Consider the following 21,385-nt stretch of genomic DNA (forward strand, 5'->3'; position numbering starts at 1 on the left):
TGCCTTGCTCTGCAGATTTCACAGGGCAATATCTTTTATGGGTAAGGAGGACTGGGGGTGTTTGTATGTCCCAGCTGTGGACATGGTTAGGGCTTTGCCAGAACATTTCAGGACTGACATTATAATCACTTCAAGCTGGTTATTTGGCACATTCGAAGTGGAATTTCGGTGTCTGCCTCACCACATTTTAGGTCTGAGCCAGAGTCCATGGAAAGAGTCTTCCTCACTTCAGAGGACTTTAGAGGGGGACTTTTATCTAGCATGGTTTGGAGCTCTAGAAACGTACCAGCCAGGAGAGAGCCCACCCTGCAGTACTACGGGGCACACTGTAAACTCAAAAGAAATGCGAACGATGGGGATAATTTGTGACGCTAAAAGCACAGGACGGGATTTTCAATGTCCTGGAAGGCTGACATTTTCAAAGAGGGACTAGTAGAGTTGGGGAAAGGGAGCTGGGCATCTAACTCTCATAGGCTTCTTTGAAAGTCTGGCCCAAAGTCTTTACTGTGCCTATGGAGCACCCTGTGCAGACAGGGTAAGTCCAGTTCCAGGTGAGCAGTGCGCCAGCATCTGTTCCAGAATGTGCTGGAATAGGAATGTAAATACTGTCCAGTACAGGGGACTTTCACAGGAACCAGATAAACAAAGTTATTTCACAAAATACACCCAGTTATGCATTTTGGGGTGCATGTGTATTTTACCATTTATTACGTAGCAAGAGAAAAAATGTATTCTTCAAAATTGAGCAATCAACCAACTTCCATTCCCCACACAAGAACCTGGGGAAAAAAAAAAAAAAAATGGGCCCCATACCCTAATGGCTGACAAATAGAGGCTTGGCCAGACCAGGGCAGGAAGCAAATTCCAGAGATTAAGAGTTTCCAGCAAGAACATTTAGTACCCAGACCATTCACTGTGAGCTGGAATGCCCTACTGACCTTGGCACCAGAGAGCGTTCCAGTGAAATGCAATCATCTCACCTAGACGTTACTGTGGCACAGATGACAGCGGTGACATCCAGAGCAGAGAACAAAGTCACATGAATCAGGCTTGGCATAAGTGAGAAAATGGTGTTTTGGGACACCGCTGGCACCAGTGATTCCAGGAGGAAAGCGGGATCCAGAAGCACAGCTGTGAACTGCTCTGGAACAGAGAGATCCCCCCCTCACTGATGCAGAGGGCACCATACCTCATTCCACTTTTTAGCCTCAATCTCTCCCCAACCCAGCGTAGGCCAGATTTTCAGAAGGGCTCAGTGCACAGCTTGAAGTATCCTCAAATATCTGATCAGACAAAACTATGCCTGTCCAGATTAGGTGCCCAAAACTTGCCCAGAAACTGGGTTAGACTGACAAATCCATGTCTTCCACAACTCATAAGAACAGGCCAGACCTGGGAAACACCACAGTGTAGAAGTGATGTAGAAGATACTACCACTGCCAATCTCATTTCAGTCCCTTCCTCAGCAACTCCACATACTCACTGGACAGGAGGAACTTACAGAATCACAGACTCAGACAAAGGTAGGGTTGGAAGAGACTCTCAGAGTTCAATCCCTGCTGAAAGCAGGGCCAATCCCAACTAAATCATCCCAGCTTTGTGAAACCAGGACTTAAAAACTTCGAGGCAGGGAGATTCCACTTCCTCTGTAGTTAACTCATTCCAGAGCTTTACCCCCCTCGTAGTGAAAGTTTTTCCTACCATCCAACGTGCCCTCCCTGCCCCCACAACTTGAGGCTACTGGTCCTCCTCCTGTCATCGCGGAGAACAGCCTGGCTCCATCCTCTCTGGAACCCCACTTTCACATAGTTGAAGGCTGCTGTCAAAGTCCCCCTCACTCGTAAGGCATCATGTCAGCTGACTAGCCCTTCTGAGACTCCCAGCAATCACCCCAAACCACTCTCCAAGACTTTTTGGGAAGGAAAAAGCTGGAGCCATTCAAAACAATAACCTCAAACAATGTCCCAGGGAAGGGCCTCAGGCAAGCCCCCACAATACCATGGTAATTGCTGCTGAAAGTGCTCCGAAAACCAGCCTGGACACGCAACTGTCATCCGCAGCAAGGAGGGCATCATCAGTCAACAAGCTAATACCAGGACTGAGCTGGTGCTCTCTGAGGGACTTCACAATTGCCTGACCATCTCCATTGAGAAAGCAAGAGAGTTTGGAGACTCCTTGGCAGACTGCTAGACACAAGTGAGCAGTGCTGTAACCACCACTTACACGAAGGAAGGTGCCACCTGCCTTCCTGCAGGAAAGTGGTAATCTTAATGGTCTCAAGTTAATTCAGAGAGACCGAATGAAGGAACTAGAAGGTAAAAGGAAATAAAATGTTTCAGATGAAAGAAGGAAAGAGAAGTACTGACTGGGATGTCTGACCAGTGCTAGCTACTATCTCAGCCACTTCTACACCACCTCTCAGTTCCGTGGTGAAGCACTGGAATGGGTTGCCCAAGGAGGTGGTGGAATCTCCATCCTTAGAGGTTTTTAAGGCTGGGGTGATTTAGCTGGGATTGGTCCTGCTTTGGGCACGTGGTTAGACTTGACAACCTCCTGAGGTCTCGTCCATCACTAATCTTCCAATTCTCTCACCAGGCCTAGCAAAGCGTTGGCCTCCATATACTTCTGTGTACTGCTTTCATGCCGTGACCTGCACTGCAATGCTACTGGGGTTTCTCCTACCGGAGGTTCATATTTCAGAGCCATACGGTAATTAGGAACAGCCGGGATGGGATTCCTGGGGAGACCGCACTGTGCATGGACAGCAGATGCTGCGTTGAACACCTCGGAGGTTTCACTTATTTCCTTTCCAGACTTGACTCCTATCCATACCAGAGACCAGCCACTTGCCAGACTTCAAGTAGGCCTCCCAGCATAGAAAGGGTGTGGATGCTCTGGAGCAGGTTCAGAGGAGAGCAATGAAAATTATTAGGAGGCTGGAGCCCATGACCCATGAGGAGAGTCTGAGGGACTTGGGGTTATTTAGTTTGCAGAAGAGGAGAGTGAGGGGTGATTTGATAACCACCTCCAACTTCCTGAAGGTGGCAGGGTCTAAAGAGGATGGGGAGAAGCTGTTCTGAGTGGGGACAGGCAGCAGAACAAGGAGCAATGGTCTGAAGTTACCGAGGGAAAGTTGTAGGTTGGATATTAGGAAAAAGCATTTCCCCAGGAGGGTGGTGAAGCACTGGAATGTGTTATCCAGAGGGGTGTTGGAATCTCCATCCCTAGAGGTTTTTAAGTCCTTGCTTGACAAAGCCCTGGCTGGGATGATTTATTTAGGGTTGATCCTGCTTTAAGCAGGGGGCTGGACCAGATGACCTCCCGAGGTCCGTCCTAGGCCTAGAATTCTATGAAGTCGGTCACAAGGAGCTGAGTTACCACTCGAGAACAGCAAAGGAGGCCAGCCCAGGAACACCGTGCTACCGCTACCCAAAACCAGGCAGGGAATGCACGTTCAAAGCAGGCTCTGCTCCAGGGCCAGCAGGAGCGGGGGGCACTGGGAAGAGAGCATTCCCCAGTCCTGGGCTGTCGGTGGCCTGCCTCTTCCTTCAGTCATGGCCAGAAGGCGCTGCAAGTATTTGGCAAACAGAGCCACGGCTGCAGGAGTGGAAGGGGACGGCTTACACCTTCCCTGGTCAGGAGCTGCAAGGCCCAGTGCAAGGCTGCTGCAGGTTCAGCTGGGTGCTTCAGGGGACACTAACTTGCTGTGCCTTGCTGATTGAGGGCCCCGACCTGTGCTCCTCTGGGGCTTTGCAGGGGCATGGAACCATGAGGTCTCAGCCGTGCCCCAGAGGTCCCCTCTGCTCCAGCAAGACTATCCACTAGTGTTCCAGGGCACCGTGGCTTCTACTGAAGAGCTCCACTAGCAGGCTGCCTCCAAAACTGCGTATAACAATGAAACGGCCCTGCCCCACCACAGGAGCCGTAGCATAGACAGGGCGGAGGCCGCCCCTGACGTTCGAAACCATTGTGCTTATCAGAGCATGAGAGCAACGGGCGAAAAGCCACTGCCCCCCGAGCCCCGCTATGCTGGCGTTCCCAACCGGCGGGCAGCAGCCACAGGGAACGTTGGGGACCAGAATGGAGTGCAGATGTGGTTCAAATGTCCTGCTCCTGGCGGTCTTCCCTGCTGTGACCCCCCAGTCCCTCAGCACCCTGCTGGTGGCAGGGAGTACTGGGCGTGGTGTGCTAGAGGTACAGCCCCAGGGCAAACGGCCCAGCCCCAGCAGGAGGCATTTGCCTTTCAGAAGCGAGAGGAGAGGCGAGAGTTACCTGCCCGTCTCGGACTGTGAGTTTCTGCCCTGATCAGGAGAAGACATCTGTGGCAGCTGCTCTCCAGTGCCCTTGTGCAACAGCAAAGAAAAGGCAGCCCCAGACACCTGTTCCTCTCATATGCCGATAGTGGGAGTCCCTGGCAGGCAGGCACAGCAATCCAGCGCATCGGGCACTTGCGGAGGCTTTGCTAAGGAAACCCCAAGAAGGGCCCAGAGGCAGAGGAAGACCTCCACCCTCCCGTGCCCCAGCTGGACCCATTCGCGTGTTCCTGAGGCCATTACCTCGTGCAGGCTGGAGATGAAGCCGGAGGAGAGACTGGAAAGCCCAAAGCGCTTCTCAATGGTGGTCAGGCTGCTCTTGAAGTTAGCGCTGTAGAGAAGCTGGGATAACTGGAGCAGACCATGGCAAACCACGAACACCTGGGAGCAAAACAGCAGGTGTTTCCGTTAGTAACCACGCAAAGCCCCCCAGAGCTGAGTGCTACATGCAGTGCCTCCCCTGGTCTAAGCGGAGCGCCTGGGCAGCTCTGCCCAGGAGATGATGTAGTGGTAAGCTGCAATCATGTCCCTTCTCAGACGTCTCTTTTCCAAGTGACACAAACCCAGTCCTTTCAATCTGCTCTCATAGGTCATATTTTATGGCTTTCTACTTAACACAAAATAGGTTCAGAATTAGAGCCTGGCACTGCACATTTTGTTTTACCAGTGTAGGAGGTAGGAATTGCTCAGCCAGCCCTTTGCAAGGCAAGCTTCACTCAGGACAAGACCAGTGGGGGAGCTAATAGCGAAAAAGCCATCATGGGGGCTCAACCAAGCTTGTGATAAGCATGAGCAGCTCTGCCGCCCCCATGCAGAGGCTGCAAAGGCTTCTACCTACACGTGATGGGCATCATCAGACCTTTGGCTGCACCTGGTTTTGCTGCGTGGGTTCTCTTTGCATGCAGCACTGGCTCTGGCCAGACAGCCGGTGCCACTGGACCCAGCCAATAAGAGCACTAGCCTTGGCTTGGCGTGGATGTTCCCTACTAGGTTTGCTGTTGATGGAGCAGGGTGATGACGAGTGGCAGAGGACACCAAGACATGGATGCTGTGACCATGGGTGCAGCTCAGCCAGTGGTGAGACTTGCCATCATCCTCTTCTCTGGCCAAAGACACTCCCACTGAGATACGTCTTTGTGCCACACCACAAACAAGCGAGTGCGGCCCCCGACGGCAGCTGGTCCATGTTGCTTGATCAAAGCGTCTCTATGATGTACTCTCATCCCGACCTTCTCTTTTAGGAGGGCCAGAGTCATCCTGTTATCCCTGGGGGCCGTTTTTGTCCCATCCATGATACTGGGATGTGTTTGCCTGCGTACTCTGTGCCTCGAACGCCTTGGGAATGCGTATTACTGCACCGTCAGCCCCGTTCTCGTCCCCTGCTGGGAGCAGCTCCTGCCTCGCTCCAGGCCTTTGATACAAGGGTTATGTCCCGGGCTCTCTCCCTGCTGCATTAGGTGAGGGGGCACACGCTGCAGTGGAATCTTCCGCTTTACCTATCGTGGGGGTGAGAACCTCTGGTGCAGGTTCCTTCCCAGGACATCTGTGCACTATGCAGTAAAACCAGACTTAACTCTGCCTGCATCTCTGGACTAACACTCTCTGCAAACCACTGATGGGTGGCCCTGGTCCGATAAGTGCTTTACTGCCTCCACTACCTCCTGGGACTTCTGCAGCTGAACCTGCTTCCTGGCTGCTCCAGCACCGCTTTGCAGCAGGAAAATGCCCAGCAGGGGATTCTGGATCTGTAGCAGCAGGCGGGCTGGAGGTGCTTATGACAATGGAAAGGTCTCCTAAAGGCCTGCATACATTAGTCCTTCTCGGTTCATGTGTTAATGTTTGCGCAGGGCACTGAACTTGTCACTATGCAACAGAAAGGCTAAGTATCATGGCTAAGTAGTGCTAGGGATATGTTCACGTTTACAGCTGCAGGGACTAGGCAGGGTAGTGGTAGAATATTTATTGCATTGCTATAACACTGAATACAAAAGGTTTATTGCATTTTGTCAGACACTGCAAACAAATACCTTATTCTTTGTTCTCTGCTGGGAACTAATTAATTTCGTTTGTGAAGGCAAGTTACCTAGTGGTGAGGAATCGGGGGCGGGGGGGGAAAGAGGGCGTTGAGACTCCCGGGTTGTCTTCTTAATTCTGCACTGATTTATTGTTCATTTGCTTTGAGCTGGGGCTCAGACCAGGGTGCCATTGCATCTAACCAAGAGCCAGTTCCTGCCCAGAGGGAGACACTTGCCGTGCTGTCCAACCAAATCACTCTGCCCAGTTTTCAGCTCATGCACGTCAGTGTAAAATAGAGCAGAAGGCCTTGCCCATTATTCAGAAGATGGGCCTCTGCTGCAGTCCTGTGGAAACTGGCTGAAACACTCGCTCAAAGAGGCTGGGTTACTGTCTACCTGGAGCACTAAAAGACACAGATGAGAGGGGTTGCAAATGCGCGACGTATGGCAAGCTCTGCATGCATGACAAGGCCTATGGGACATGGAGCCGGTGCAGCAGGGAGAGTCAGACAGGGGAGACGTAGGTGAGAGGGGCAGGAGCACGATCAAAGGAGCAAGGGCAAAATACAGGACGGAAGCCAGCGCTTCCCGCGATGGAATAGGACGCTCCAAACCCCTTTGATCTATATTTAGCCAGCTCCGTTTCCCTTTGTCGTCTTGGGACTGTGACTTGTCCAAATTGCGCCAACACTCTCTGAAAAATAATTAGAGACGGGGAGTGGGGGGTCTTTTTATGTGAATTCTCAGGAAATCAAGGATTCGCCGGAGGCCGGAAGAATGCCCAGCAAAGATAAAGTTGGGAAGCCTGAAACTGCTGGAACTGCATGCTGGGGATCATAGGGCTAACGAGCACTCAAGCGCTGGGCTAGACCAGAGGATTGTTTTCTGTGGTATGATGGTAACTCCCAGGGGTGCAGGCATGGCTGTGGCAGACAGGAAAGGCCAGGGAGACTCACGCAGTGTTCATGCAGTTGTGTCCTCTGGAAAGGAAAGTAAAGCCCACGAAAGGGCTAAACCAACCCAACCCCTCCGTCCGAGCTTTGTGTCTCTGCCAGGAGTTGCACCAGCATCTGCAATCTAAGCGTGTTGGAACCCAAAGGCTTTCCTTCAACACCTGACCTTTCCCATCTGTGAAATCCTGACCCCCTTGGAAGGCACAGCACAGCTGGCAAGAGTCTCTGCTGGGTGAGAGAAGAACGGCAGGGAAGGCAGAGCTGAGGGGATGAATGTACAGGGAATGAGCTGACAAGATCCCAGGCCTCTCCCCAAAGGTGTGCAGCACCTGGGCAAAAACCAGCAAGTTCTGGGACACGGCAGGGGAGCCAAAACGGGGTGGTGGCTGGGCAGCCAGGGCTCGGAGAAAAGAGGACAGGGTGAAGCCAAACCCTCGCTGGCATCAGGAGGCAGCGAGGAAGGGAACCAAGCGATGGACGTGGCAGAGGTGTGTGAAACGGAGAGACCGGACACGACGCTTGAAACGATGGGAAGCTGCATTTGTTGAAGGAGGGCAAGTGGCAGAGAGGAAGTTCCACGTGGGTCACTGGCTGGACTGCAGAAGGAACCCCGTCAGGTGTGCTTCCGGGAAGCCAGCCCATCTGAGTCGCCTAGGCCAGACCCATGGCAGGCTCAGGCAGGCGATGGGGAGGGGGACCTGAGCCAGAGCGATGCACGGAGGGACCCTGGGGAAGGAGTTGCAGCAGGGCCAAAGCCAGACCGAGAGGCGAGTGTAGCTGTCACGAAGGCAGGGAAATGCAAGCACTGGATAACCCCTAGCCATGAGCTCCTACCACACACAGCTCTCTCACCTCGCGCTCTGCCATAGTCTCCGCTCAGCCTTTGTCATGCACACATCCTGCTCCACCCCATCAGGTGGGGTTGTCTACAGCGGGCAAGGGGACAGCTAGCAGAGAGGCAGCTTGCTCTAGGGGCTAAGGCCTGGGGCTGTGCCACAGCCCTGTGCTACACCCCAACTTTAAATAGTCCCTTGGAAGTACCCCTGCTTGGGACAGATCCCTAAACTGTCCCGCTCCTACTCCCGGGTACTCCCCTGGCCTTTCCAGCTCAGAGACTGAGCCCTGGCCTCCAGCCCACCTGCTTCTCCCCATGGCTTTGCCCAGCAGTCACACTGCAATAGCCTCTTGCTCAGAGCCTTGAGTACTCTTCAGAGATCGATGGCCCTCAGCCCTGCAGCCTTTTCAAACCAGGTGGGGTTCATTAGCCCACTGGAACAGAGCACTGAAACCCTTCAACCAGTGCAGAGCAAGACAGTGGAAAGCAGAAGTCATCTGGCCAGGCTGGTCCCACAAGCCAGCCAAGCATGGAGTTCCTTTCTGGCTGTCCCTTCGTCCTGTTCTCAGTCCTGGGGACAGCAGTTCCGCCTCTCCCAAAGCCTGAGCCTTCCCCCTCTCCGGTCACCCCTTGACTCTTTGTTCCATGCTGAAAACTGGGGGTAGGGAACCTCCTTGCTCTGCTGGGGTAGGCAGCAGCTGTCAATCATCTGGCCACTGGGCTTCGCCTTGTCCCAGATTTTGCACGGATAAGGTCGGCCTCAGCCACCCATTCAGTCCCGCCCAGACACAGAGGTGTCATGCACCCTCTGGTGTTTCCTGCACTGCCCTGACAGCAGACACACACACCCATTCTGGGTAACGGTGCAAAGTGACGGGAAAACTGAGGCACTTGTGGGACTCTTAGCTCTGGTAGGATATACCCCCCACCCCCAGGCTGTAACTCAGCAAGCCCTGGTTGGAGCAGGCTGGTGGCTAACAGTATGTCAGCAGGCCAAGAGTCCTTTGTCGACTTTGCCACTGACCTGCCTGGGCACGGCCCTTCCGCTCCGGGGCTACGGCTCTCTCCCTGTGTCTGTACAGCACCTTGCACATCTCAGCAGGGTCTGTCAGCACTAGCTTAATATAAACAATTACCCTGTTTACAGCTCAGGCATAAGGGTACATCTACAGGGCAACAAACCCCCTGCAGCAGCCAATCTCAGAGCCCAGGTGAATAGAGCCAGGTGCAGAAATATCCCTGCTGGAGCACTGGCTCTGTAACCCGGCCAGGGAGAGGGGACGCTCCACTTTCTGTGCGGGGAGCCAGTGTCAGCTGCACTGAGCTCCGAGATACGCTGCTGCGGGAGTTGGCGTAGACGTGCCCTAGGTCCCTGTCTCTCTGGGAGACAGACCTGCTCCTCTCCTTCCTCACTTGTGTAACTGACACGCAGAGCTCCCTTCCCGCCACTGGGCCCTGGGTTACAACGGCTCTGGGCTGCTCATGTTCCTGCAGGTTGGCATTGGGAGCCAGGCTGGCCTAGCAGCATTTTCCAGATAGGCTTTGGTCAGTCCTGAGCGGATGCCGCCCAGTACACAAATGGGAGCAATGTGTGCAGCTAGCTCTTCCCAGAGGTCCCTGGCGCCCTGCTCGCAGATGCGCCTGCCTCTCTCCAGCAGGGCTGGCAGAGCGTTGGGCGCATTCCTGCTTGGAGGTGCAAGAGTCCAGGCACAGCGAGCGAAGTGCAGAAACGCCAAGGCACGCACCCCGCGCCGCATGCATGCACAAATGCCCTCCAGCCCCGTTCAATCACCTTGACGTCTCCCTCCAGAGCCGCTGAGTGCTCGTGGCTGCAGGCTGTTTATACAGGAGGTTTGACTCCCTTCCAAGCCACGCTTTACACTGAAAGGGAAGCGAGCTCCGGGGGACAGGGTACACACAGAGGAACTACATGAGGCAGATCCCACCCCACCGCCAGATAACCCCCCAGCCCATCTGGGGAGTTGGCACTGGAACCCTGGCATTCAGACACAGGTGATGGAACTTGGGGTGCAGCATCCTCTGGCCTGAAGTAGTTTCCATCCATTCTACACAGGGTTTACAGTACTGTTCTCTCTAAATTTTCTGTCCATGGGCAGAATAAATTTTTTACCTGCACTGAGGCATGTGCAGAAGTGCACCACCAACAGAAATTCATGCTTCCAGCTGTGTGCGCTCTGCGAATCAGCTGGGTAGCACCTGAACCTCTCCTGGGTGGCTGCCCAGCTTACAGGGACACTGCTTTACAGTCTGGTTCAACGGCTCTCAGCACCCCCACTACAAAAATTGTGCCAGCAGCCCTGCATTCAGGCACACAGGCTGGGGAACCACCAGGACACTAGTCTATGTCCATGAATCCAGGCCAGCCCTTTGGTGGGGCTCTCTCCCCACCGGTCTGCAGCTCTGCTGGGGGAACATGCTTGAAGCAGGCCTGCTTTCCTTGCCAGCAGGGTCAATCAGCTGCGAGAGTACTTTTAGGAGGAACTGAGGCTGCTCTTCAGGGGCAGAGACCAAGAGAGGAGCAACTCCAAGCAGCAGCAGCAGCATCTTCTTATGCTGCCTGGCCTCTCCGCACTCTCCTGTGCGCCATACGGGAGATATCAGAGAAGCCTACTCTGCCTCATCGGAGGTTCTACCCTATGGTCAAGGGAACTTGGCCTAATTACAACACAGGGGTTTCGATTTGGTTTGTCCTTTTGACAGAACTGTCACAGATGTTAGTAGGTTCCTTACAGAAGCTTTTTTGTTCTATTAACAGTACACACAGCCCACGATACAAACGGGCTCAGCTCTGATGCACGCTTATCTTGGTCGGTCGCCACTTACGTAAGATAACACTCCATCAACAATTTTGTTTGCCCTTAATAAAGACTCACTAAACTAAAGGGAAGCTGCAAATGCATTTTAGAGACCCCTCTTTTGAAATACAGACTGTTTTGTAAGAGTCCGGGGGGAACAGCCGCGGGGCTAGTGAAAAATGAGCCAAATGCTGGCAAAGTGGGTTCCAGCACCAGGCTGAGACACGCGATAACCCCCACAGATGCTTACTGCAAGTGGGTCACAGTTAAGGCCGTTGCTCTGGGATAAAACCAGAATTGCTCTTCGTGGCGTGAGAGAAGCGTGCCGGCTCCACCGAAGGGAAGGAGCGGTAGTGATTCACCCCAGCTGGGGATCTGACCCATGACGCTGACGGCTGTTGGGTTGGTTGCGCTAGTCTCTGCTCCTCGCTCATCGGCTTTGTGGAAACTGGGCAAAGCACTGGACCTCCACCATTACCACAGCCACGCGCTGGCCTGTGCTGTTTCAGAGAACTAACAGATGTCCATGCCATGAAGAAACAAGTCCGTCTCCAGGCCATCAAACCCTGGCACAGAGCAACCAGAAGAGAGGCCAGAATCTGTCCTAGCAGCCGCCGCTCTGCAGATAAGTCACACATCCCATAAGACCCATTAAGATTTAATTTTAGAAATACATGAACTCTCTGTCCTCTGCTCCACTCTCCATGCAGACCTTGAGGGCCTTTTATGATGTCCTTCAGTACTGGGGCAGCTCTGTGCAGAGGAACTGGAGGTTGAAACCTTGCACGTGCCGTGCCTCTGGAAGGCAATCATCAATGCAAAGAGGGCATAGCTCAAGGCAATACAGATAAGACCCAAAATGAAGAATCTAGGCTATGAGAGATTAGGGGAGGTGGGCGAGTTCGTCAGCAAGAGGGAGAGGGACGCTTTTGCTGGTACAAAAGAGCATTAAAGTCACCCCATGCTGTTTCTCACATCCATGATTATTACATGACAGTAGCAGTGCAGCACCATGGGAGAGCAACACACATTGTGGTCCTGCTGTTCTGAGAGACAACCCCCAACCCAAGGACCTTACGGTCTGCACAGACACAGGGTGGGAGGGAAACTGAGGCACAGAGCAGCAGTGACTTGCCTGTGGACTCACAGGAGAGCCATGAAAAGCACCCGGTGCTCTAGCCACTAAAGCTTCTTGCTTCCAACCACCACTTGAAAACCAAAGGACCCTAATTTAAAACTTTAGCCCCCAGACAGAACTGGGACAAGGAACTGGAAAGGCTCAATGAGGCTAATGGAAAACTAAGTTTGGAAGTCCTCAAAGCGTCTTCCTAGAAGAAGAGACGAACTATGATGAAGCAGGAAGAATTTTGAAGTCATAGCTGGCTGCATAGCCCTTTACTGCTCCTAAAATATGCAGGGCCTGGTCCTTAGCTCATGTAAATTGATGTCGCTCCTTTGCCTGCAGCGGATCTCTCCCAGCGTGCATCAGCAGAGGATCTGGCCTATCATGTTGTTGCAAAGAGCTTATCTTTACCCATTATTTCAGCTTTTACAAGCTCTCATCCACACCCATGTTGGTCCCGAGATCTGCCATGGTGATGTGGCTGCCTGACCAGGTGGAAAATGACAGTGCTTAGTCTGTCAATGCAGTGAAAGACGACGACCTTTAGGCTATGCCTAGACTACAACTGCTATTTTGGGATACAAATGTCCCTCAACACCTTTCATCTTGGCTTATTCTCCGGCTCCCTCACTTTTTGACTTCACCAACCATTCTCACTTAACGGTGCTGTTCAGCTCTGCCTTTTCCCAATCCATGCTTTATAAAACACACACAATCCACTCAGGAATCCGCTCACATGCAAAGAGCTGCTCTCAGCAATCCAAGATCTCCCTCAACAGCTTTATCTTCTTTCACATTAACCCCTTCTCCACCCATCCATCTCAGATTTGCTGCTCAGCATTTCCTGGCCAAGTACGAGGGATTTGCTTCCTTCTTTAAAACAGAGATGGCCTGAATTTGTCATGACATCTCCTCTGGCCACCAGCCGGAAACCAAACTAGCTACTGACCAGGTGCCAGCGATTTTGTTAACATGCTAGTCTTCTACGGACATTTCATCTGCTGAATAAAAGGCGATCAGAGCCCGTTACGGTAGATTCTTAAACAGAATCACACAGGCTAACAGCCACGCTTCCCAAACACGCCTTTCAACACGTCTTCAGCCCCCTTGAATTAAGTGGCAGAATTCCAGCTGACAGAGGGACCAAGAACATATAGCAACTTGTACATAGATATTCCCACTTAGAACATTCACCAAACAAGCTATTCCTCTGCAGAGGCTTCTCCCCCTGGGGGGAGGATGTGAGCACACATGCATGCCAGGTGTTAGTCACATGGAGTAATGAAGTCTGGAAGGCTCTTAGGTATACATGGTGGGGGTGGGTGGGGCGGGGGCCTGCAGCAGCAAAACCTGCATAGGCCACCAAATTTCAGGGAGAACCGAGCACTTCTGTAAATCCCAGCCTGAGTCCTTGGCATAACAACTAGTCACGTGCACAGCTGCAATGCCATCCTTGCAAGGGTCAGAGTCTGCCAGCCCTACTCAGGAGCGCTCCCACTATGCTCCATGGCACTGCGCGGCAGGAGGAAGGACGGAGAGCAGCGTCTGGCATGAAGTACACAGAAGTATGTTCTCTTTCTTATGGACAGCACAGGCGTGGCTCTTGTTTTGTAGCTCTCAGACTGGGTTAATTAAACTCACCCCGCCCTGGCAGTGCGAGGGGGCCTTGTAGCAGCCGTAAAAAACTTAGCACTGCTAGAGCAGTGGGAACGAGGGGTTGGAAACAGGGAATCCCTCACTCACCTTTTCTCATGAGCTCCTCACACGTTTGTGGACAACAGCAGCCCTGCTCCTCATGCATCTCTAGCCGTCTTCTCCCTCTCCTTTCCCCCACTGCCAATGTCCCTCGGACGCCCCCTCCAAACCCCACTTGCCAGTCCCTCCCTCTCTCTCCTAGGTCCCTGTTGAGTTTTGCTGATCTCTTTTAAAAAGTCCCTAGATCATGAAAGGCACTTCACCCAATGCCCTAGCTACCTACCCCCCCTTCCCTACCTCAGCGAGTTCCCCGAGAGAGCCACCCTCACGCACCACCCACCATGGCAGCACCAGTCTGCTTCTCTGCTGCAGCCCGGGTGCACACGGACTCTCTCTCTGCAACCCAAACACCTTCTCCTTTCAAAGGAGCAGCGCTCATTATGCTCCTTAAGCTTCCAGTAGTCCGAGCTCCCTCCTGGACCTCCTAAAATCCATGCAGGTGTCCTCACTTCCTTCCCATCCATGTTCCATTCCTGACCTCTAGTGTTCTCTTCCACAGCCCTCTTTGGCAGAGTCCTGCGAGCCCCTTTTTGACAGTGTGCAATTTCCCACTCACCCTCTCTCATCTGCATACCTTATTGAATGGCTTTAGTCAGGGGCTACTCCGCCAGACACGTATCTTCAGACATCTTTGTTGACTTGTGTGTTCATCCTGAGAAATCCAAAATGTTTTCTTCAGCCAGAAGCCACTTCTTCCCTTCGTCCCCCTGTTGGGCTTGTGTCCCCAGGATCGAAAAGGGCTTGGAAAGTCTTGATCCTGGCCTTGCTTTATCCTCTAGTACCCGCACATTTGCCTATCACCACGACTGCAGTTTGTGGACAGCAATGCCTTTACCTCAGCTCCACCTCCATCGATAGATATCCTCCTCTGTGCTTCCAGCTCACCCTGCTTGGATTATGGCACCTCCCTTTGGCTGGCCTCATTCTCCAGACAGCAGCATGCACAGTGGGTGACTAGCCACTTTTACAGGTGGGCAGAGAGAGCCCAGACACAAGGACTCCACTTGCTCCCCACTCTTTTCAGGGGGCCCTCCTGGGCTGTTAGGCTCTCTGTGGACTTGCTACCTACCATCTCATACAGGGCTCCTGTTTCCCATTATGTGGCTCCCAAAGGGTTACGAATAGCATGGCCCATCCACAGCTTTGGCCACAGGGCACTGCCTTCCTGAATCTCCACCTAGCTTCAAAGCCCAGCTGAAAACATCTTTTCCCACCCGCTTCCTTTCTTTGCCCAAGGCTCAGAATGTCTCTCCTCCCTCCCCGCTGGTCACTTTGGAGCTCTGTTATTTAACCTCACAATGTTTATAACAGTCTACACAACAAAGAAAGCCACACAGCTGCAGTGGCTGCTGAGCGTAGACCTGTCCATCTAAGTTAATAACCAATAGGCGTGCCCAGTGCCCTCGCCCACGACAGCTCGCAGGGCAAGGTAAGGGCAATTAAGAGACAATGCTGATTAAAGCAAGAAACCACAAGAGGGAAAGGTGCCAAACTGTTTGCCACACAGGGCATGGGAACTCCAAATGGAACATTTCTGCCAAAGGAGTTTCCAATCATGGTTCAGAAGAATGGACTGAGCACCAGTCGGGTGACGAGAGGCAAAGAGGGCTAGTGGTTAAGGCCCCCACATGGGATTCAGAAAACAGACTCTGTTCCTTGCTGTCATTTCATCTCCCTGCACCCCCATTCTTTGGGTCTGCATTGTCACAGCTGAGGCTGTCTCCTGTTAGGCTGCCCTTAATTGGGGCCTCTCTGTGCTACCAGAGTTTAAATAGAGTGACACCAATAGAGCATAACAAGGGGGAGTAATTGCAACTAAGGGGCCCAACAACAAAGGTTCCGTTTCCCACATACTTGCAGTAAGGTGCCCAAGGGGACCCCTCAAAGCCTGGGGTGGGGGAGGGCAGAGGCCAGATACGTGTCACAAGCCATACAAGGATTAATGCAACAGCCATGACAAACTGGACGTGCCATCAATAAACCTCTCCCAAGCCCAGCTCTCATGCTACCCCCTCAGCTTCCTCAGTGATGTGTTCTCATCCAACCATGCCAGAAGTCCCTCATCCTCCCCTGATCTCCAAGGACCTTGCAGAAGGCCAAGAGGTTATAAAGAGCCTGACGCCGAAAGCTGTTGTGTTCATTCTATCAGCAACAGCTGGTGTGGCTTGGCATCCAGGGCTTTGCTTTGCTTCATCTGACCCACAACTCCCCAGCCCAGACAACAAAGCAGCAGGTGAGATTGCTCAGGGAGTTGGCTAACACAATCCTATTTCCAAACACAGAGATTATGGCATGCTAGCCTCCTCTCTCTGCAAGCAAGCAGAGTAGCTGCACAGCATGTCCCACCTCAGAAGGGCCAGCAACAACTGTGTGAGTCCTACTGGTGGTGAACTTCTGCACATGCCTTGGTGCATATAAAATTTATTCCACACATGGATGGAAAAAATTAGAGGGAACATTGCTCTTGAGCAATGCACTATGGAAATGCTGCCCTGTGAATACTGCCACCTCTAATTAATATGGGCTTCATTATTAGAACCAATGAGAATGGCCATTAGTTTGGCCCCGTGTGGCCAATCTAGTCCAGTAGCCCGTCTTCTGACCATGGCTGGTGCCAGGTCCTTCAAAGGAACGGACAGAGCAGGGCATCCCATCTCAGCTCATGGCAGTCCAAGGGTTCAGGTCACCTGGAACGTGAGGCCATATCCTTTAGCAATTTTGGTGTATTGGAATTAGAGCCACGTTCAGCAACTGCTACTGTTTGTCTGAGGCCACTGCTTTACCCACTGAAGCGCTGCTCAGGTAACTGTTTCTGTGCAGAGCCCCAGTGAATTTTTGTACAGACATGCCAAGCACGAAGCTTTTGCAATTGGAGAGGTGGCTACTCTGGAGGGTAACCTGTTGCCCTTGGCTTTAGTCACGTTAGTCTGTAGATTCACGAATACCAAGCAGTCCTGTAGCACCTTAGAGACTTACACACGTATCAGGTTACGCGCTTGCACGCATGAGACCTAATAAGTTCTTCAGATGATTGGAGTTAGATGAAGAAGCGGTGCTTACCCACAAAAGCCCGTGACCTAATAAACCGGTTAGTCTCCAAGCTGCTACACCACTGCTTGTTATCTGTGTCGCCCTTGAGGTTAAAGATGAAACCCTCGTGATACTCTAATGCTCCCCTCCATTACAGTCCACTACATCTTTTGCCCAAGGGCAGTGGTGTCCACCGGCTCTCAGCCACGTTTCAGATCCACAGTTCCATCCCAGCTCTTCATTGCTTTAAATTTGACCAGCTGCCTACAGCCCAAGGAGCATTTCATAAATTCCAGGCAGTTAAGGTCAGAAGGGTCCTCTGATCGCCTCGCCTGACCCCCTGCATACCATGGGCCATAGAGAAGCTCTGGAGATGCCCCTTTCCCTGTCCCGTACCCTTCCAGCAGCGGCTAGGTGACAAGGTGAAAGAGCCAGCTCTGCACCAGTGGAGAATACCCCACCAGCCTGCTCAGTGGGGATAGAGCCCTTCTGTGCTAGCAATGCAGTCCAAAGCCGCCTGATGCAGCTGACAGACAGAGCTAAGGCTTTGGGGCAATCACTGAGGGTTTTACAGAATCAGAGAATGCTGGGGCTGGACAAGACCCCAGGAGGCCATCGAGTCCAGCCCCCTGCCCAAAGCAGAACCAACCCCAATTAAATCATCCCAGCCAGGACTTTGTCAAGCCTGGACTTAAACCTCTATGGGTGGAGTTTCCACAACCTCTCTCTCTAGGTAACCCATTCCAGGCATCACCACCCTCCTGGGTGGATAGTTTTTCCTCTTATCCAACCTAGACCTCCCGCATTGCAACTTGAGACCACTGCTCCTCGCTCTGTTGAAGAGTTGGAACGGGTGCAGCCAAGGGCAGGAGGGGTGGTGGAAATTGACTAAACAGCGTTAGTCTACGTTGCTGTAGCCAGTGGTGCCAGAGAAGCACCAGAATCCCAGAAGATGAGTGGGGTAGAAGAGAAGGTTTGTTCTCTGCCCATCCGGGGAACAGGAGACAAGTGATTAAAAAGAAAATCAGGTTAAAAAAAGGTGTGCCTGGCTCAGTCCGGGGCACTCGAGACCTGCTGCAGTGAAAAGGTCTGGTTCCTAAAGGAAGTGCTGACAAATGGTCCCTTACAGAGCTGCTATCAGACTGTCAACAAACACCACTAGCATCTGATACCAGTGGGAAATCACCAGCCCTGGGGCAGAGTGCACTAGCACTGCCAAGTGCTGCCAGCCTGGAGGCTGCTTTGCACCTTGGTGAGTCATTTACAGCAGGAGTCAGTCTTGCAGGTAGCAGTGACACGCAGAGCCCCTTTGGCCAGCCCCATACCACCACCTTGTCTGTTCTGTCACCCCACTCCCCCATTCCCCTCCACACAGACACCTGCTAGCTTGCACTCTCATGCACTGGGCTATTTCCCTGTTGACACACAGCAGGTTACTCCCTTCCATTAGCGCTAGCCACAGCAGTAGCTTAATAGAGGCATGTCTATGAAGTAGAAAAATCATCACACGGTTAGCTTAGAAATCAGGTCTCCAGCTCTAGAGGAAGTGTTGGCAGTTTTTTAGACTCTGGACTGGAGAAGCAAACAATTAAGTTGTCCTCAGGGGACGTTCTAACCAGGAGAACACACTGGGCTAGATCCTCAGCTGGCACAAATCATCACAGCTCCACTAACACCTGTTACACAATTGACATCGGCTGGCCCTAACAGTGCGTTAAAACACATGGGAAAAGAGGTATGTTTCCAAATGTAGTCACTAACATGTTTTAAATTGCTACAGTAGCCAGGGAAACTTGTAGTTCTAATGCGCTTTGGCCCAGTCTACTTTAGGTGGGCCATTTAAAAAAAAAAAAAAATCCCCAACAGCAACCCCCCCACGCCTCTCTTCCACTGGGGACATACCCTGCACAAAATGGAGCAGGCAAATAAAACCACCTCTTTGTTAATTATAGGAAGGGAGAACTAAACCAGCTGAGGTGGTGTAAATCAGCCTAGATCTCCCACCTAGTCCTATCGTTTGTGCCTCTCGGTGTGAGCAGCCATCTCAACTACAAATTTGCATTAAGGCTGCTATACCCCCAACCTACATTTCTTTGGCCAGTCTCTCACAGTACTTTGTGTTGCAGAAGGACAAAGGAGTTTGCAATGCTGCATTTCAACAAACGCATTGAGTCCCAGGAGCGAAGCAATTGTCCTCTTTAAGGGCCAACACTTCTGATGGTGGAAGTCTTGTGCAAATTTGAAAAGCAAATATGCCTTCATTCTCCCAAGCAGCTAAGGCAGAAAATCCAGACAAAGTCAAGCTCCTTACCTTGATATTGCCAAAGATGTTCCGGTAACAGGTGCGGCAGCTTTTGGGGCTACTTCTGACGTCAGGAGTGTGGCTGTTTTCAGGCTGAGCTCCCATTGTTTGATCAGAATTACTGTTGGAGGCCAATGCATACAGTTAGTTTCCTCTTTCTTTTCCCTAACTTCCTAGTAAATCAGAAGTGTAACAAAGTGCCAACACTCTCAGCTGTCTGTGGACAGAAACCTCTCTCCTTCCAGGGTTCTGAGCAGTCACACCTGAAAGCTGTCCAAGCATGTGAAACTTGGAGAGGCTGAGCATGAAGTTTTTATAAGACTGTTCTCTGGATAGTGATGATGAAACTTGCTTTCTCCTCCCTCTTTTCTTGTGTGTCAAGGGAACTTTAAAGGCACAGGGAGGCCGAGGCAGGTGTGGTTAACAATGCCACACTGCAGGCATTCCAGCAGCAGGTCAGAACTTTTGCCCCACTCCCAACGCATCATAAAATGCGGAGTCAGATTGCTCAGGCAGTGCTACAGAACATTTGCTACAACTTCCCATCACTCACGTCCTTCTTCCACACTCTCCCTCCCAAAAATCCCTTTCTCCAGGCGGAGTTTGTATAACCTAGTAAAAGACAGAGGCACCTGGAAGAGGGACTTTGCAATTACTGATCTTATGAACACAAAAGGCACCAACACATCAGAGTAATGAGCAACAGACAAAAGCCCTAAAAGTTGGAACTGATCCATCTTTTAACCCAGGTGTCCCAAAGGGAAGGACACCTGCTTGCTGTGCAGATGGTGCTTGTTATGTCTTCAGCAGGTGAGACCAGCAAAGGGGACCTTTCAGAAGCAGGCAGCGAGACAGGACAAAATCTCTCCCAAGCGGTGCTTTGCAAGACAGACCACCCTAATGTTTTCTGCTCTCTGCTTGTTTTCACATGCAGAAAAACAGCGCTTGTAAGGTTCCAGAGAGCTGTTCTCTCAGAGACCTCCCTGGTGCTGTGTTTGCACAAAGAATTGATTTACTTGAACTGCTTTATGCAGAGGGCAGGGGAAGAGGGCAGGTTTTCATTTGCTCAGGAGGAGGAGCTGGCTTTTAATTTGAATACACTCACAGAAATGTCAGACAATGCAGGACGCCTGAGGCTTTCCAATGTGTACAATCATGCAGAGGAGAGAAAACCTGGCAAAGGGATCCCCTAGGTAGGAAATAGCAGTGCAATCACTGTCTAATTTACTTTTGTGTTCTTCGAGTGCCTTCACGCCAAACAGCCTACTTGTAAAGTGCTTCTTCCCAAGACTGTGCTACTGGGGTGTTGATCATGGGTACGTTAAGACAACCCACAAACAAAGTTATACATGACCCTGTACTCTTCTCAGAGTGGATATTGGAAACTCCCTGTAAGTAGAAGTTTGCAGGATTGGGGGAACAGGTGGTGCTAAACACAGCAGTGTGTGAATAAGTCTCATCAAGCAATTTCTGCATTTATTCTCTTTTCCCACTCACTGAGACAACACAGTCCAGAATTTTCCAGTAACAAAGGGGGAGCCACGCTAGTCTATACACTATCAAAACAAAAAGCAGTCAAGTAGCACTTTAAAGACTAGCAAAATGGTTTATTAGGTGAGCTTTCGTGGGACAGACCCACTTCTTCAGACCATAGCCAGACCAGAACAGACTCAATATTTAAGGCGCAGAGAACCAAAAACAGTAAGCAAGGAGGACAAATCAGAAAAAGATAATCAAGGTGAGCAAATCAGAGAGTGGAGGGGTGGGGGGTAAGGTCAAGAATTAGACTGAGCCAAGTATGCAGATGAGCCCCTATAGTGGAAAGGGAAACAGCCAAGCTGGCTTTTATATTCAAATTCGGCACGTTAACACATGGTTTAAATCATGATGGGAACTTTCTGAGTCACTATAGGGGCTTGTCTGCATACTTGGCTCAATCTAATTCTTGACCTTCCCCCCCACCCCTCCACTCTCTGATTTGCTCACCTTGCTTACCATTTTTGGTTCTCTGTGCCTTAAATATCGAGTCTGTTCTGGTCTGGCTATGGTCTGAAGAAGTGCGTCTGTCCCACAAAAGCTCACCTAATAAACCATTTTGCTAGTCTTTAAAGTGCTACTTGACTGCTTTTTGTTTTGACAGAGTTTTCCAGTTTAGCAGCACTCGTAAAGATCTCTGATACTTAGATCACAAGAATATCCAAAATTAAAATATATTAAAAAAAAAAAAAACAAGAGTTTTTGGA

At 51.5% G+C, this 21,385-nt stretch overlaps 1 protein-coding gene across 3 annotated transcripts in view; it reads right to left on the bottom strand.

Moving 5' to 3' along the window:
* The window catches only part of SLCO2A1 (solute carrier organic anion transporter family member 2A1), a 57,968-nt gene extending 37,977 nt beyond the window's left edge, over positions 1 to 19,991 (bottom strand). Inside the window, exons 1-3 of one of the 3 annotated variants that reach the window (XM_075003768.1) lie at positions 19,913 to 19,991; positions 19,152 to 19,263; positions 4,557 to 4,694 (exon numbers count right to left, since the gene is read on the bottom strand). In XM_075003768.1, the coding sequence (XP_074859869.1) occupies positions 4,557 to 4,694; positions 19,152 to 19,247 (234 nt within the window). In that variant the 5' untranslated portion in view covers positions 19,248 to 19,263; positions 19,913 to 19,991. Of the gene's footprint in view, positions 1 to 4,556; positions 4,695 to 19,151; positions 19,762 to 19,912 lie in introns of those variants that run through there. The other 2 variants (XM_075003770.1, XM_075003769.1) reach the window with 2 other exon arrangements.
* Between the last annotated feature and the right edge of the window lie 1,394 nt (positions 19,992 to 21,385).

This window comes from Carettochelys insculpta, chromosome 10 (assembly GCF_033958435.1).
Source record: "Carettochelys insculpta isolate YL-2023 chromosome 10, ASM3395843v1, whole genome shotgun sequence".
NCBI lineage: Eukaryota > Metazoa > Chordata > Testudines > Carettochelyidae > Carettochelys > Carettochelys insculpta.